This window comes from Tachypleus tridentatus, chromosome 10 (genome assembly GCF_004210375.1).
Source record: "Tachypleus tridentatus isolate NWPU-2018 chromosome 10, ASM421037v1, whole genome shotgun sequence".
Lineage (NCBI taxonomy): Eukaryota > Metazoa > Arthropoda > Merostomata > Xiphosura > Limulidae > Tachypleus > Tachypleus tridentatus.
Window position 1 is genome coordinate 178,402,853 of NC_134834.1, and position 17,760 is coordinate 178,420,612.

Below are 17,760 nucleotides of genomic sequence, written 5' to 3' on the forward strand. Positions count from 1 at the left end.
CGCGAAAAAAAAAAAAAAGCCAAAAACAAAACAACTGGTAATAACATTCCATCCGGTGCATTTGATAACTTTATATCCAAACCTCCAGCTTTCTATAAACATTAGTAATATAAACAAGTGGTTACACTTAATATTTGCTTCTTTATATTAAAACCATATCAAATATTGGCTCTAACGCAGTTAGCAAACTAATTCATTGTTTGTCAAACTACAGAGAAATTGCCTCTTGAGTATTCATACATATTGATAGCTATATTTCTGACTCAAACTATTAAATTCTAAGAACCAATAAGCGGAAGTAAAGGATAATACTTTATAATCAGCCAACCATACTACATCTGCTTACCCAGTGCGACGAGGATTTTCATATAACACCAGAACTCATCAAGTCAGCTGAGATACGATATAGTGGTGGCCTAGACGCTTTATATATGTTGTCAAATTTCATTTTAGTTTGTGAACCAGACTATTACACACGTGAATTATGATTATCAACGTTATTTAAATAATTTACAAGTCAGGTTTCCAGGAAGGAATTGATAATACAATATTATTTATTTTAATACACTTATTTATTTTTTCACTTTTTTAAATACCGGCTTAGAAAATGTTCCCGTTTAGTCCTTCATCAACTTATTATAAAATGACTTTTTCCTTGGTTTAAGCTTCCACTAGTTTTCTCACTTTAAGTAGTTTTGTTTTACTAACTATGATTTTTAATTTCAGTTACTTGATTTCATTATTCTTCCTGTTTTCACTTTATTCAACACCTTATGCATAATTCACGTTTATGTTGAGCATCAAGTAACGCACCATTTTAACTTTGTCCCTCACGAGTTAGGCTGGGCTTGGTCTACTGATTAATGTGCCCGAACCATAAATCCGAGAGCTTATGTCCAATTGCTATTTCATCTTGGGGTTATGGAGGATGTGGTATAAGAGTGATAATCGAATCCCACTGTAAGCCATACAAAAGTAACTCAAGATTAAGTAGAGTGTAATATCGACTAATTGCATTCCCTCTAGTCTATCACTTCAAAATACGAGAAGGCTATGTACAGATAACCCTTATTATATATAGCTTTGTGTAAAAATAGTAAAAACACTTAGCTGTCACATTCATCTCGCAGCTAAGCCTTCAAATCAGAACTTGTCTATGAACCAAAATATCACATGCAAGAGCTTTCCATTGGTTCATTATAAGCTGCATTCCATCTAGGTATAGTTCAAGTAGTGGTTATGTATATTTTGTGATACCAACTGGTATTTTTTTCTTCAATCAGATGTATCTTTCATGTATGTTAAGTTTATCCATTTAACTTTGTTTATACCATAGTCCTTTAGAAAGGGATACGCCAATTAGAAGAAAGATGGATTACATGGTTTTTATCATTTTATAAGAAAGATCTGATATGGTTTATATATTAATTGTTTGTTTTGAATTTCGCGTAAAGCTACTCGAGGGCTATCTGCGCTAGCCGTTCCTAATTTAGCAGTGTAAAACTAGAAGGAAGGTTGGTTGATTTGATGTTTTATGGCACAAAGTAGCTAGGTTATCTGCGCCAAACATCCGGTAAAAAGTTAAAGTTAAAATTAAAGACAATTTAATAAAATTCATAAAATGAAATTTAAGGTAAAGTGAAACAAAGTTTAAAAAAAACATAAATAGCATAAAACCAATGTTTACATCTAGTCTACACCGTTAAGAGATAAACTACAGTAATACAAGCTGTAAAGGACTTTCTGTAGCATAATTGTAATTATCATAACTCGCCAGGAAGACAAAAACCACCGTCAGTCACCTGAATTTGGCCTTTCCAGTCCTGGTTCCGAGTTATTTGACGTTATGAACATTTTCAGAAAATAAAGTAATGCAAATTTTAAACGACTTGTAGTAAGATTTAAATTATTATAACTCGCCAGGATGACTAGCGGGTAGTTCAAACAGTGGCGTTAGTCACCTGAAGTTGACCTTTTCAGTCCTGGTTCCGAGTTATTTGACGTTATGAACATTTTCAGAAAATAAAGTAATGCAAATTTTAAACGACTTGTAGTAAGATTTAAATTATTATAACTCGCCAGGATGACTAGCGGGTAGTTCAAACAGTGGCGTTAGTCACCTGAAGTTGACCTTTTCAGTCCTGGTTTCGAGTTATTTGACATTACGCCATTTTTCTAATTTCAAATCAAGCTAAATGTATTTTGATTCTTAAAAGGAAATCACATTAAAAAAAGGTATAATGTATAAATTAAAAAACTTAAATAGCATTAAAAAGATTAATGGCCTTTAAAAAACTAAAAACATTTCTTAGATGGACAGTGTCACCATCGCCAATAACACTGTTTAACATTACGAATAAACCTTGGGACAAAACATAAAATGGTGCTGTCGTTGAGAGTCGTAACATTGACAAGACAGTAAAATGTGGCTTATTGTGACCTGAGTGTTACACAGACAACATATTGGTGTATCAGTACCAGATAAAAGAAAACGATGAGTTAAAAAAACTGTGACCAATGCGTAGTCTAGTTAGAACAACTTTCTCTTTCCGACCCTTACGGAAGCAAGACAGCCGAAGTCCAATATAGGGCTTTATTTGGAAAAGCTTGTTTTCACGTTGCTCACTCCAAGTCGACTATCAGCTGGCACGGCCGAGCCTTGAATACAGGACCACATTTCATTTATGGAATAGACACCGGGGTATAGTGCCAGAGCAGATACATTTAGCTGCTGTGTCGGCGAGCTCGTTCCCGCGAATACCAACGTGGCCCGGTATATAAAAAAAACTGGATAGAAGTAGATGCTAAAGAGAAATAGGCCAGCCGGTTTTGAATATCGGCGAGAACATGGTGTGAACTAACATGAAGCGATTCCAGAGAATTAAGCGAGTCAGTTTGAGTACTGCTTAGCTTCTATGTGATCCAGGGCAAGAGAAATGGCGTACAGTTCAGCAATGAACACAGAAGCTGTAGAGGGGATTTTGTGCACAATCACCGAGCCACAATAAACACAGTCACCTGATTTCGAACCATCTGTATAAATAGGAATGGAAGGATGGTTCGAAAGATGTTCAGCAAATAACAGACATTATTTCCAATCGGGAGTGTCTGCTTTTCTCAGATGACTTAAAGATAAATCACATTTGGGGACTGTAAGAAGCCATGGTGGGATGGGTTGACCAGTAGATACAGCAATGTTATCCAAGGACAAACCCAATTCATCCAACTGCGCCTGGACACGAAGGCCAAAAGGAGTAATGGCAGATCTTCTGTTCTGAAAATGTACGGCCCACCGAGGAAGGAAAACAACCCCAGGCGGAATGCTTTGGTGAGGAACGAAGTTTTGAAGCATATAGTAAAGACAGTTGCAAACAGCAGAGGTGCAGAGAAGGCTCATGACACTATGTATAAGCTCTGACTGTGAAGTGCAGAAAACCCCAGTGCAGAGCCAATGTCCTTAATGATGAACGGGGTCTAGCATCTTTAAGGTTGAGGTTCTGGCAGAGCCATAGACCAGTGATCCATAGTCGTGTTTCGATCGAATAAGAGCATGATATGTCTTTAGCATAGGACACAGAGGATGCTCAGTGCTCTTGTACATTTGACTCGTAGCTCATTGATGTGTGGTATAAAGGTCAGCTTACAGTCAAAGATAAGCCCCAGGAACTTGGTCTCAGAGACCACAGGCAGCACAACTTCACAGATACAGAGTTCAGGATCAGGGTGAATACTACATTGGCAGCAAAAGTGCATGCAAATGGTTTTAGAGAGAGAGAGAGAAGTTAAAGCCGTTTGCTGTGATCCACTTCAGTAAATGATTGAGGGCAGTCTGCAGCTACTGTTCAATATACCTCATGTTCGACGACTGACATGAAATGTGAAAGTCGTCAACATAGGTCCTGTTTGCAACAGTGAGAAAGAGTTGTTTAGTGATAGCACTAATCTTTATAATGAAAAGTATGACATTCAAAACACTGCCCTAAGAGACTCCAGGCTCCTGTAGAAAAGAAAGGGAAAGTGTCGAACTTACACGAACTTGGAATATCCTGTCCATTACAACATTTTTAACAAAAATGGGCAAATGGCCACGTAACCCATATATATGGACGTCTCGCAAAATACCATTCCTCCATATTCTATCATAAGCCTTCTCAATGTCAAAGAATACTGGTACAAGATGTCATTTGAGAAAAGCTTCTCTGATTGACGTATCAAGTCGAATCAGGTGGTCTGCAGTGGGCGCTGTGGTCAGAACCCACACTGGATGGGTTCGAGGAATCAAACAAGACAAGCATTAACTATCCTCTCTAAGGTCTTACAGAGACAGCTCGTCAAAGCAATTGGACGGCAGTTTGAAGAAATCTTGGGATCCTTCCCAGGCTTGGAGAAAGATAAGACAATAGCCTGGCACCAGATATCAGGAAAAACATTCCTCTGCCAGATCCGGTTAAAAACAATCAGAAGAATAGCAAGAGAAGCAGAAGATAGACGGTGCAGCATCTCAGTGTATATCATCAGGTCCAAGCAATGTACTGCCAGACTGATGAAGGGCGAGTTTGAGTTCCACCAGTGTAAAGGGACGATTATAGTCACAGAGACAATGAGCGCGAAAGGAAAGAGTTGATTGCTCTTCCCGAGTCTTGATGGCTAAGAAGGTAGAAAAAGAAGCAGAAGTGCTAGATACCTGGCAAAAGCTTTCACCTAGAGTATCGGCGATAGTCCGAGTATCAGCTACTTCCTGGCCATCAGAAAGCAAGATCAAAAGGAAGACAGAATTATATTGCCCACTGACCTTTCGAATGCTGTCCCAAACAACTTTGGAACTGGTGGTAGAAGATATGCTAGTTGTGAACTTAATCCAAGATTCCTTCTGCCTTTGATGTCTTACCCATCGAGCATGTGCACGGGCCCACTGGACAGCAATATGGTTCGAGAGTGTGGGATATCTACGGAAAGTATCCCATGCTCGTTTTTCAGCCTTCTGTGCCATGTGGCAGGCAGGATTCCACCATGGACGAGAATATAGTGGAAAACGCGTCGAGGTTTTAGGAATACATTGAGCAGCTGCTTATATATTACAGTCAGTTACCGCTGCCACACAGTCGTATATAGATGGCTTACAGATGATGGCAGGATCAAGTTCTGCGACAGCAGTGAAAGAGGGCCAATTTGCCTGATCCAGCTTCCATCAGGGCACGCGGGTCGGGTGGCATCGACCACGGCCAGTCTCTCTCAAAAGTATAGGAAAATTATCACTGCCTCATGGATTATTGTCAACCCTCCACGAAAAATGGGAGAATAATGAAGGGGAGCAAACTAAGAGATCAGTAGCAGTAAAGGACTGACTAGGTGCGTGAAAATAAGTGGAAAAACCAGTATCGAAAAGAGAAAGGTTGTGATCAGAGAGCATACACTCTACAGAGCTACCCCTCCCATCAATAACAGCACTTCCCCAGAGAGGATGATGTCCATTAAAGTCTTCCAGGATTAGAAAAGGAGACAGCAACTGTTCAATGAGAGCATTGAGGTCTGATTGATCATATGTCTCTCCAGGTAAAGAGAACAAACAGTGATGGTATGATCCAAGGAAACACGGATGGCTATGGCCTCCAAGAGTGTGTTGAGCGACAAAGACAGGGTGGGCACATGCTGATCAACCAACAGTGCCACCCCTCCATGTACTCGTCCATCACACAGCCTGTCATTTCTGTACAGAGAAAACACGTTTCAGAAATGTTTCCTGTAAGGAAAGACATACAGGATGGTAGGAAGCAATCAGTGTTTTTATATCATCCAGATTAGAACGTAAACCTCGAAAGTTCCATTCTATCAAGGTGGCCATTTTTATTTATGTGGAGGAGAATCCTTCTGTTTACGACTACGTCTTTTTTCTTTTCTCTCTTTATTCCAGGGAGGTCTATCGACCTCCATGGATCCTGCCCTTGATCAATTGGGCAGGTATTTGCTGTTGGAAGAGGATTCTAGTGAATGAGGACGTGAACGAAAAATCGTTTTGTATCTTGGGGTGGGAGAGGAATATTTATCCGAGGAAATGCCTGTACCCAGAACCAAAGGAAGTGAATCTTAGGAGTTGTTGGCATGTGTATGTAAGGGACAGATATAGGTGTCCAAGTTGATTCATAACTTTTTCAACCATGAAGGTCAAAAGACTTTTCATTTGTTTTGAGAACGGTTCTTTTGGAGTCACAGAGAGATACGTCTGTACTCCCACTATAGTAGTGGAACGAAGTGCAGCAGCACAAGTCCAAGATGAAGTGATGGACAGCAACTTTCGAGCCTCAGAATAAGTAATGTTATGAATCGTTTTCAAACGTTGCACCTCTTTTTATTCCAACCATTTAGGGCAAGAACGAAAGTAGGACGGGTGAGAGCCATTGCAATTGACGCAATGAGGATCCATTTTACACTCATAAGCATCATGGTCCTTGCCACCACAACGAGCACACACCAAGGAACCACATAAGTGGTCTGGAGTGGCCATCGCAGTCACCCGATCTCAACCAAATCGAAAACGTTTGGTATGAGTTGAAGACCAGGGTTCATCAGCGTCACCCGAAAAACTTGCAAGAGTTGGGTGCCTTCTATAAAGAAGAATGTAAGAAAATACCAGTCGAGTACTGTCAAACGATCATGGAGGGCTATAAGGAGAGATTGCGCCAAGTAATTCACCTGAAAGGCTACACAACTGACCATTAAAGTAGACGCACGAACACTTTCTGCCCTCCTATGTTTGGTTATTTGTTTATAAACAGTTTATTTGTCGTTCAATTTACATAGAAATTCATGTATATGTTATATGTGTGTTAGTATAGTATTTATAATATACTGTAATTTCATTATCCTAATCGTGATACTTTTTTAAGTTATGAGGAATAAACTACTCACGACGCAGGGATACGAACACTTTCTGTCGTAACTGTAATTCCATCTTTGCGAGTGGAGATACCTCACTGAAGAAACTCCTCGAGTGGAGAAACTAGCGAGAATCTCTGGCTCAGGGATGTTTTTCAAATTCCTCTCAAGAATAACTCCTCATGATTAATTCAAAGTAGCATGAGGTGTAACCTAAATAGGTATATCCCCAATCACCTTTGAATGCAAGAGAAGTCCACCAATATGTCAATAGATCGAAACTTCTTTACAGCCTTTCGAAAAGCAGCATGTCCCTTCTTAATGAAAAAGGGAGACAATTGCCCTAAAGCTTTGTCTGCAAGAGAATGTAGGATAAGAAAACGAGGTACAACAGGTGTTACAGATGTTGAAGATTGCTGGTCAGAATCTTCAAGACATAGTCGTTTACCTATGAACTGTTTTTCACTATTTTATTTGGAGGATCCATAACAAAAAAGGAATATTTTGGTGCCCACTGAATCCACCCTCCATGGAGCCCAACGAGGGGACGCACTACAATGTCAAACCAGAACACTGCGGCAATGCTAGGGTTTCGTGAGCACTATACCAAACATCAGCATCAGATACAATGTCCACAACACCTGTTGAGAACATCCAACACTTGTATTTGTTTAACCTAGCCCAAATAGACCAGCCGATTGACCCAAGGGGCCGCCCGTATACAGGAATTCAAGGCCAAAGTGGTGTGTTAGGGTTGGACCCTTCAACCACCAGGATCCTCTCCTTCCCTTCACGGGTCGCCACGCACGGCAAACACGTGGGTGGATATTTAGACCCCAGAGGAGGTAAACTAAAAGAACAGAACATTCCCTGGAAGTGTCCTCGTCACGTACAAGAATCTACACCGTAGAGGGAAGGTAGCTAGTCATCACCACCCATTACCAACTCTTGGGCTACTCTTTTACCAACGAATAGTGGGATTGACAGTAACATTATAACACCCCACGACTGAAAGAGCGAGCATATTTGGTGTGACGGGGATTCGAACCCGCACAATCAGATTACAAGTGCCTTAACTACTTGGTCATGCCGGGCCTTTATATATAAATAAAAAATAAACCTGAGCTTAAGAAGTTAGATGACCTTTTTTTAACGTTTTGAAATCATCAAATGTTTCTCGGAGAAAAAACTTAGTCATTTTAAAAATACTTATTTTATTTAATATTAAGATTCATTTGTTCTCAAATGTATTCAATTACAATGATATTGTACTATAATCACAAGTTTATGCAGATATTTAGTATTTTGTGGTTTAAACGTTATTTAATTTTAAATTATTTTTATTATTATTAAATAAATGTTAAGTTGCATTAAAAACTGTACAAAAAACAGAATTTTGACTTCTAAAAACTAATTCAACTTATATTTCTAACGCTATTAATTTCAGGGGACTCCTTGTCCTACCATAACGACACTTACTTTTCAACAAAAGACAAGTTCCATAATAACCAATGTTCTAACACTCACCAAGCAGCATGGTGGTTTAAAGATTGTACCAAGTGTCTTTTGAACGGAATCTACCAGTCTGATGGGCTTGTCAAACCAGTTGGTCAAGGAATATACTGGTATCAATTAAGAAACAGTTGGGACCTATCTCTTAAGAGAACAGAAATGAAGATTCGACCCGAGTTCTAATTTTTTATACTCGTGTTTTGTAAAACAATGACGTTCAAGAAATACAATCCTTGGTTTTGTTTATTGTTAGTTTTGATTAGATTTCAATCAAAGAATTTACTTTCAGAATTATTTCGATATTCTTATAAATATATAAATTCCTAATTGCATACTAAGAATTTACTGCAAGCGAACAAAATAAAGCTAAAATATTTGCATATCAGAATTCCTGAAAATGTATATTTACTCTTAACCAAAATAAATGTGCATAACTTGTAGTTCGTATCAAGTAAATCTATTAAAAACACATACTATAGTTTCATTTTGAAATTGGCCAGGTGTTGCCCGGTGGCTACGTGCTACACTGTAAATTAAATCCGAGTGACGTAACTGTTGCAAAATCCGGATCCTGACGTTGAGACAGCGAATGTGTTATCAAAGTAGTAGTCTGATACCACTATTCAATTCAAGTAGACCAAGAATCGGTTGTGAGTCTTGTTCACTAACTGCCTTTCCCTCTACTCCAATGTTTCTTAAACGGTGGGTCGCGATCCTTTTAGGGGTTGCAAGCAGGTTTCTAGGGGGTCACGAGCTGTGTGCTCAGAGTCAATTTTTTTTTAGTCTTCGCGGTATCTGAAAAGTGCACAAACAAATTTTGTTATGATCTATGACAAACTGTACCAAGAAACATCACAGACATTTTTATCCTTGTAGAGGTAATTATGGATCACAGATTCGAATTGCCGTCCCACAAAACATGCTCGCCCTTTAAGTCACGGAGGTGTTACAGTGTGACGGTCAATACAACTATTCGTTGGTAAAAGAGAAGCCAAAGAATTAGCGATGGTGGATGTTGTTGACGAGCCGCTTTTCCTGTATAGTCAATCATTGATACATTAGGGACGGCTAGCGCAAATAGCCCTTTTGTAATTTTGCGCGAAATTCAAAACAAGTTGATTCAAACCCAATGTTTAAAACGAGTTTAAATGAAAGTAAAATTAAGCTATTTACATTTACAAGAAGAACTGTTTATGTTTCATTCACGGTTGAATACCTCTAGTGTTTGACCTGTCTGTGCTTATTTATTGAGATTCAAATTAACGGTACAAAATGGCCGTGAAACGATAAAATAGTCCCATTGTAATGATCTATCCAATGTTCTGACTGACATAAATCACACAATTAAACTATAGCTTTAAGCCCTGTACATTCAGCTCTCGAGTTCCATACGTTGTTATACTAGCTGTAAAACAACTTTATTTTGTGCGATAGTGATTTTCATGATATAATTGTAGTAGAATGTTATACAAAACATCTTATTGTTCTAAGGCTTATTATCTTGTTATACTAAACGATATATCAAAGTTTGTATTCATCAACGAAAGCGTTAACATAGACTGCGATTCGCCATACCTGTAATGACGTATACTATACTACTTTCATAAACAAGAGTCCCCTAGTAGACAAAGGTAAGTTTAAGGATTTACAATGCTAAAATCATGAGTTTGATTCCCGCGGTGGAAACAAGCAATAGCCCAAAGTGGGTTTACTAAAAAGAATAAAAAACATGATCAAGAAATGTAACTCTCACAATATAAAAATACTGCATACATCTGTAGATTTTATGTCAATATTTGACTATTCAATTTTTAGACATATTTTAGAATAAAATTAAAATTTAATTATGTATGTTGCGTATATTAAAATGAATATCCAATATATACAAGTTTATAACCATAAACTTTTAAGTCATAAACAAAACACATTAACATGAAAAAAAATACGCTGCATATTTTTTTAAAAAAAGAATCCTAAGGTATAAGCTACAACGTGGGATTATAAAATGTATCCTAGGTTTTGGAGGTGACTATATATATACACACACACACACAAGCACGTACAGTTGGTCACAACATAAACATTTTTGAGCTCCAAAACACTATCATGTATAGAAAAATGTATATATATTTTTTTGTATATTGGAGATACGTTTAAGTCTAATCTCTCAAATATGAAGTTCTTTCCATTCACCTCCTTAACAAATTTCATTCAGTGAATTCACAAAAGTATAAGCGCTCAGCTTAACAGATTCTTAAACAGAATTCTTAAGATTCTTAAAAAAATATGAGAATCTTATGTTTGATATTGTCAGCTAAAACTAGCCAATTTTTAAGCCTGCAATATGGGAAACTTCTTTGTTCTTTGAATTTTGCGCAACGCTACACGAGGGCTAATTTAGCAGTGTAAAACTAGGGGAAAAGCAGCTAGTTATCAAATCCACCACCACCTCTTGGACTACTCTTTTACCAATGAATAGTGGAATTAACCATCACATTATAACGGCTGAGAGAGCAAGCATGTTTGGTGTGACGGAATTCGAGCCTGCGATCCTCAGATTACGAGTCGAGTGCTTTAACCATCTGGTTATGCTGGCCCTTCTGGGAACTTTCGAAAAAATTGTTTTTCTCATTGCAAAGCCACATCGGGCTATCTTATGAGCTCACCGAGGGGAATCGAATTCCTGATTTTAGCGTTGTAAATCCGTATATATACCGCTGTACTGGCGGGGGGCGGAAAACTTGTTTAGGATATATTAACTTTATTATGAACAACAAAATAAATACTCAAATACGAATGTAAAATAAACAAACAAATAATTATTTATTGCACAAATTTCATGAGTTGTTGTCCAGCTTATGATTTCACATAAAAACGAGCTGCGGCTATTTCAGCTAATATATGCATGACGTAATAATATTTTTCTATACCAGAGACGGAAAGGAATTAACCTCAAACTCATACAAATTTCTATAAAGCTTGACTAAGGTATGGGTATGACCCATGCCTCTGGAACAGCAAAGCATACTCAACAAAAAGACCACTTTCACAAGTAATAGTAGACTTAAGCAAGGGTATAATAAAGTGCAAAACACCTTAAACATTCAAATACCACTTAATGCACAAGACCACCATGCTATCTGGCAACATTTCACAGACCCAAAATATTTTCCAGAAACATAACTTTCACTAACTAGTCAGTCATTATACATGCTGAGCATAGTACAAAGAGCTTACTTCAACTGTGAGTTTTTATACTTAAGCTTTCAAAGACAAGAATTATTTTATTTAAAAGCCAATCACCAGTAGTTAGATCCATTTACTATAACTCACTTGATTAAAGTGAATCAGAATATCTAGGTCAGCAATAAGATCCCAAAACATTAGCCGTTTCCTTCATTGTGACTGTAGATGGGGACTACCAACAGCTTCATCGTGGACCATTTGATGCTCAATTTGCAAAAAAGACAGTTACTAAACTCCATCCCACCTACAATTATTGCACAACAAACTGGCTACAGAGAATCAAGATAAACCTAGCTAACTACATCACCTGTGACTGGCGCATGTTGAAATATTTTAAACATGCGAGACTTTATGCAAAAACACGTGACCTTATTCAGCTACGAAGTTTCTATATTTACTTAATACAAATTATTGGAATGCATGATAGCAACCAGGAAAAATTATTACTGGCAAATAGATTCTTATATTGCAAGAGAAAGGTTAACACTCATTCTAGTAATTTTGTGCATTTTATTTATTTTAAGTATAAAGCAAAATAATAAGTTAGGTGCACCGCAGGTATCAAACCTAATTTTCGGTGTTATAAACTCATATTCTATCGCTAAGCAACCGTGGTTTAACGAACAAGCCAGAAAAGGAAGTTAGACAAAGCAGGTAGTGACATTTTTAGATAAAAGTTGTTAGCTTATTCTTTGAGTCGGCCAAATTTCAAAATTTAGGTGAACAAACTTTTTTTCTAAAGGCTTCTAATTTTCATTTAAAGTTGACAAGACATGTATATTCTACAAGTTATATGTTGGCGTAGCACCCACACGGTTACTATTAAATTACCAACCATCACATAATGTGATTTTTTTTAACTGACTGACCATATATTTATGAAAGAACGAGTGGTCAAGCTGTAAGAATGCGTTACATGCATGTTTTTTTTTTATAGCAAAGCCACTTCGGGCTATCTGCTATGAACCCCTAATTTTAGCGTTGTAAATCCATAGACTTACCGTTGTACCCGTGTGGGATGAAAATCATGTTAATGAAACTTTACAATAGGTTCATATGAAATAAATAAAGTTGATATTGTTATAGTTACAAAAATGTATTCAGCAATAAGACACCAAGTATTTGATTATCTATATTACTCTTACTCGAGGCTCCCTTCGATATGACCTGGCGTAACTAGGTGGTTAGGTCTCTCGATTCACAGTATGAGAGTTGTAGTTTAACTCCCGTTACACCAAACATGCTTGCTCTTTTAGCCGTGTGGACATTATTTATGTGATGGTCAATCCCACAACTCATTGGTAAAAGAATAGCCCAAAAGTAAGCAGTAAATAGTGATGACTAGCTGTCTTTCCTCTAGTCTTATACTGCTAAATTAGGAACGGCTTGTGTAGCTTTTCGCAAAAATTCAAACACAAACAAAGCACTTCTTGTTTAACCAAATAACGTTTTACCTACAAGTAAATATGCCTGTCTCTTATTTGTTAATGCGTTTCTATATGAATAAACCTTGTTCACTCCCTGCCCTTTAGAATTCAAACCAATAATTTACAAGGACACTGATGACAATGTTTTAAAAGTTCATTTCAAAGAACATTTACAATCTTTGTGAATTCAGAGACTCAAGACAATGAAATTAACAGATAGGTTAATGAAACTGAAGGAAATCATTTCCTTTCATTTTTAGATGTCTGTTTATTTTAGCACAAAGGTACACAAAAGCCTATCTGCACTCTTTAAAATTTGAGGTTTGATTCCCCTAGATAGAGTGTTGGGAGTCCATAAACTTACTACTGATCATTAGGGGGAAATATTTTCATATGTACAGGGTGGCCCGTAAGTCCCTACCCATCCATATATCTTGTGTATCCAGTGTATCTGTGTGCTGTCACCAGTATTCTTGTGCTCATGTACCCATGTACTTGTCACAATATGCTCTACAAGTGTAAATGGGCTTACATCAGTCATATCTCTCTCAAAAAAAAAAAAGAAAAATTTATAATACATGCATAATTGAATATAACATAATAACATATGGATGGGTAGGGACTTACAGGCTAGCCTGTAGTTGTTCCAAACTCTCAGGGGTTTGCTATTTCTTCCTTACCTTAATGCTTACTCAAAACATGCTATTACGTTTCATAGATTCCTGCCATCAAGCTATAAACTCAATCAAGCATTTAGTATATTTGCTCTAATTATTTCAATATTAATTTCGAAATATTCACTTTTCATAACATGTTACTCCATAATGGATAAAACGCTACTGACAAGTTAGCAAAGCATTTCTTAATCAGAAAGCTAAAAACCTACTAAATTAACCTGGTTTTGCAAATCATGCCTTACCAAGACAACAAAGCACTTCTAAGGCCTGACATGGCCATGTGGTTAGGGTGCATAACTTGTAATATGAGAGTTGCTGGTTCAACTCCCATTATACCAAACATGCTTGCCTTTTTAGCTGTGCAGACATTATAATGTGATGGTCAATACCACTATTCATTGGTAAAATAGTAGCCCAAGAGTTGGCAGTTAGTGGTTATGACTAGCTGCCTTACACTGCTACATTAGAGGCAGCTAGTGCACATAGTCCTCGTGTAGCTTTCTGCAAAATTCAAAACATTCAACCCTTCGATCCAAGATCTCAAGGTGTAATTGACCCCTTAATCTAACTCTGCTCACAGGTTGAAATTTTGCCTCTTAGCTTTTTCCAGATCTATATCCTTATAAAGTATATTTGTACAATACTGAGATGCTGCTATTATTGTATTATGTAGTTAACACCATGAAGTAGAAATAAAAATTGCATAATTATGTTGCATGTTCTATTTGTTTGTACTTAGAGCTGCACAGTGGGCTGTGTTCTATCCACCACAAGTACTGAAACATGGTTTCTACCAATACAAGTCTGCAGACATATTGCAGTACCACTAGAGGGTAACATGATGCAGAAAGCACATTTTTCTAGTCAACTGTTTGTAGTTCATAATCTGTCAGTGTAAAGTTCTGGAACACTATGCTATGAATACAAGAAATATTACCTCTGTTGTACTGGACCATATAAATGCCAGAAACATGAGAATAATATTGGGTATCTGAATGAATAAATAAAGGCCTGGCCAGGTGGTTTGGATGCTCAACTATCAATCTGAGGGGTACAGGTTTGAATCCCTGTTGCACCAAAGATGCTCTCCTTTCAGCAATTATAATTTGACAGTCAATCCCACTGTTCATTAGTAAAATAGTAGCCCAAGAGTTGGTGGTTGATGGTGATGACTAGCTGCTTTCCTACTAGCCTTACACTGCTAAATTATGGACAGTTAACACAGATATCCCTTGTGTAGCTTTGCACGAAATTCAAAAACAAACAATGAATAAATAACCTGCAATCCATTGTCCATGCTAAGAGAATATTTTGTAGTACTACAGATTCAAACCTGTTCACCAGATCCAAAATTTACAGTTATCATAGTACTTAACCACACTACATTAATAAATTAAGCCTAATATGCTAATTGTGTTAAATTTTAGTTTACTTCATTTCCTCCTCTGTATAAATACTTTATTTGATATGTTCCTAAGTACATCTAAGGTTGTAATTTAATAGTGTTGAGGGAATTCTAATTGTCTCCCAGTGGTTCAGTAATAAGTGTGCAGGTTTATAATACCAAAAATTTGGGTTTCGATAACCATGTTTGGCACACCACAGATAGCTACTTGTGTAATGTGTTACTTAACAGCTACAACAACAACGTTTTGGGGAGAATACAAGACCTATTAGTCCATTTTGGCCATCCCACACTCTAAAATAAATTTAAACAAACAAACTAAAAGCGAGCCATTATCTTTCATATACATAAACATTTTCTGACACTCATTTAAATTTACTGCCTCTACATTTAAAAGCAACCCATTCCAAAAGCCAACCAGTTCATTAGAAAAATAAAATTTTCTTAGCTGAAGATTACTCTTCCCCTGCCAAAATTTATACTTGTGTCCCCTAGTTCTACTATTCTCACTGTTAAATATGAAAAAAAAATGCATCAATACTGTCAATTCCCTTGTCTCAAACATCTTAGTCATATCCCCCCCTCTCTTTTTTCAAGAAAAAACAATCGGAGATTTCAGCTTGTCCTCATGTGACAATCTCTCCATCATAGGCACTATTCTAGTAACCATTCTGTAAACCCTTTTCCCAACAATTCAATGTCTTTCTGAAGGTAAAGAGCCCAAAAATAAACATAATATTCCAAATATGGCCTAACCAGCAACATGTACAATGAAAGTAACATCTCTGAACTTGTATTTAATGTTTTAGTATGTACAACCTAAAATCCTATTCACCCTACCACTGGCAACAGCACACTGATTGGATGGCTTTAGAGACTGATTAACTATTACACCAAGATATTTTTCTTTCCTGGCACTGTTAGGGTTATTTCAATCAAAATTATACTCATGATTCAAATTATGATATCCCACATGCAACATCTTGCTTTTTTTTTTTTTTTTAACTGAAACCCATCTGCTGTTTATTTGCTCAATTCAATAATTGATCTAAATCCTTTTGTAAATCAGCTGCATCCTCTTAACAACTAGCAAAATCCAATACCTTAATATTATCAATAAATTTAAATAATTCATTAATCATTCCTCCATCTGAATCATTGATGTAAACCAAAAAGAGCAATGGTCCCAAGACTGAGCTCTGAAATACCCCACTTGAAACGTTAATCCAGTTTCACTGAATTCCATTTATAACATTATATGCTGTCTCTCGTACAGCCACTCTTCTATCCAATCTGCTTATTCTCCACACCTATAGAACCAATATGTTTAGGTCTTTTATGTAGCACCTTGTCAAATGCTTTCTGGAAATACAGATACATTAAATCTACCCTCACCTACATATGCAATAACATTTTCAAAGCATGCCAAAAGATTTAAGGCAAGATTTTCTCTTCTTAAAACCATGTTGACTATCCAATAAAATTCTGAACTTTGTTAAACTGACTTTATAAAGCATCTTTTAGCAGACATTCCAAAACTTTTCCCACAAGTGACGCAAGACTAATGGGTTTTATATTTATTGGACAAAATTTATCACCTTCCTTGAAAATAAGAGTTTACCTAGCTTCCAATTCTCTGGTACCTGCCCACTGTTCAAGGGCTGACAAAAAATAGCAGTAAGTGGCAAACAAGCTAGCTCCTACCCTATCTAAATGTAAATCATCCATCCCAAAATGCCCCTTTCTTCCACAGCACCAATTATGCAAGTCCAACTAACCTAAGCCTAACATTTAGCTCTAGTAACTAACTAAACTTCTTCCCTACAGTTAATTTTGGACAGTAGCCCTGAAAAAATTATGTTATGGCCTTTTTCTTTAAATGCCTTTAACAAACCTTTGTGCTTATTAATTAGGCCTTCTGATCTACCTCTATCAACATCATAACCCCCTACATGCACCACAAAACTACATCTCTGTCAGCCTCCTTTATTATACCTTCTGCTCTGTCAGTTATATGTTTTATGTGCCTCTGCTTGGTATAATGTGATTCTTTTCTCCATATTTACTTCACAGACTATTCTATCCTCACACCTTGTCAAGGAATCACCTAAAACATCCTTATCCAAATCTTTCTCTGACGCTTTTGTTTTCCTTCTCTCCAATAGTTCCTCATTTGTAGAAACCAAGGGCTAAAATTTTTAGCTCAAAAGAGTAGATTCATTATAACTAAATTCACTTCATTTTACCCTAGTAGAAACAGTACTCTTTCCAACTTCTTGAATGTCAAATGTATCTCTTCCATGTAAATGCTTAAACTAATTCAATTAACAATGATGTTTTCTAATTTTTCACCAACCCAATTATTCCTGTTAAACACATTTCTACATAGGGAAGTATTATAAGGTAAAAGCAAATTTATGCTTCAAATACCGGAAGATAAAACGTGTATATCAAACATATTTTTCCAGGTTTTATGAAAGAAAACAAACATATTTACTTTGTCAACGTAATTCTTAAATTTACGGAAGAAAGACTGTCGTATTTTGCCTCTCCATTCTGGGCCTTTGCTGAATAACTTAAACTTTAATAAGTTAAATATTTGAATGCAGTGCATCCAAAT

The 17,760-nt window shown here is 36.8% G+C and overlaps 1 protein-coding gene across 2 annotated transcripts in view; it reads left to right on the forward strand.

The window, feature by feature from the left end:
- LOC143231022 (uncharacterized) overlaps positions 1-8,824 on the forward strand; it is a 56,543-nt gene extending 47,719 nt beyond the window's left edge. For both annotated transcript variants that reach the window (XM_076465491.1, XM_076465490.1), the window contains one exon: positions 8,321-8,824. In XM_076465491.1, the coding sequence (XP_076321606.1) occupies positions 8,321-8,568 (248 nt within the window). In that variant the 3' untranslated portion in view covers positions 8,569-8,824. The remainder of the gene's footprint in view (positions 1-8,320) is intronic.
- Positions 8,825-17,760: the final 8,936 nt, after the last annotated feature.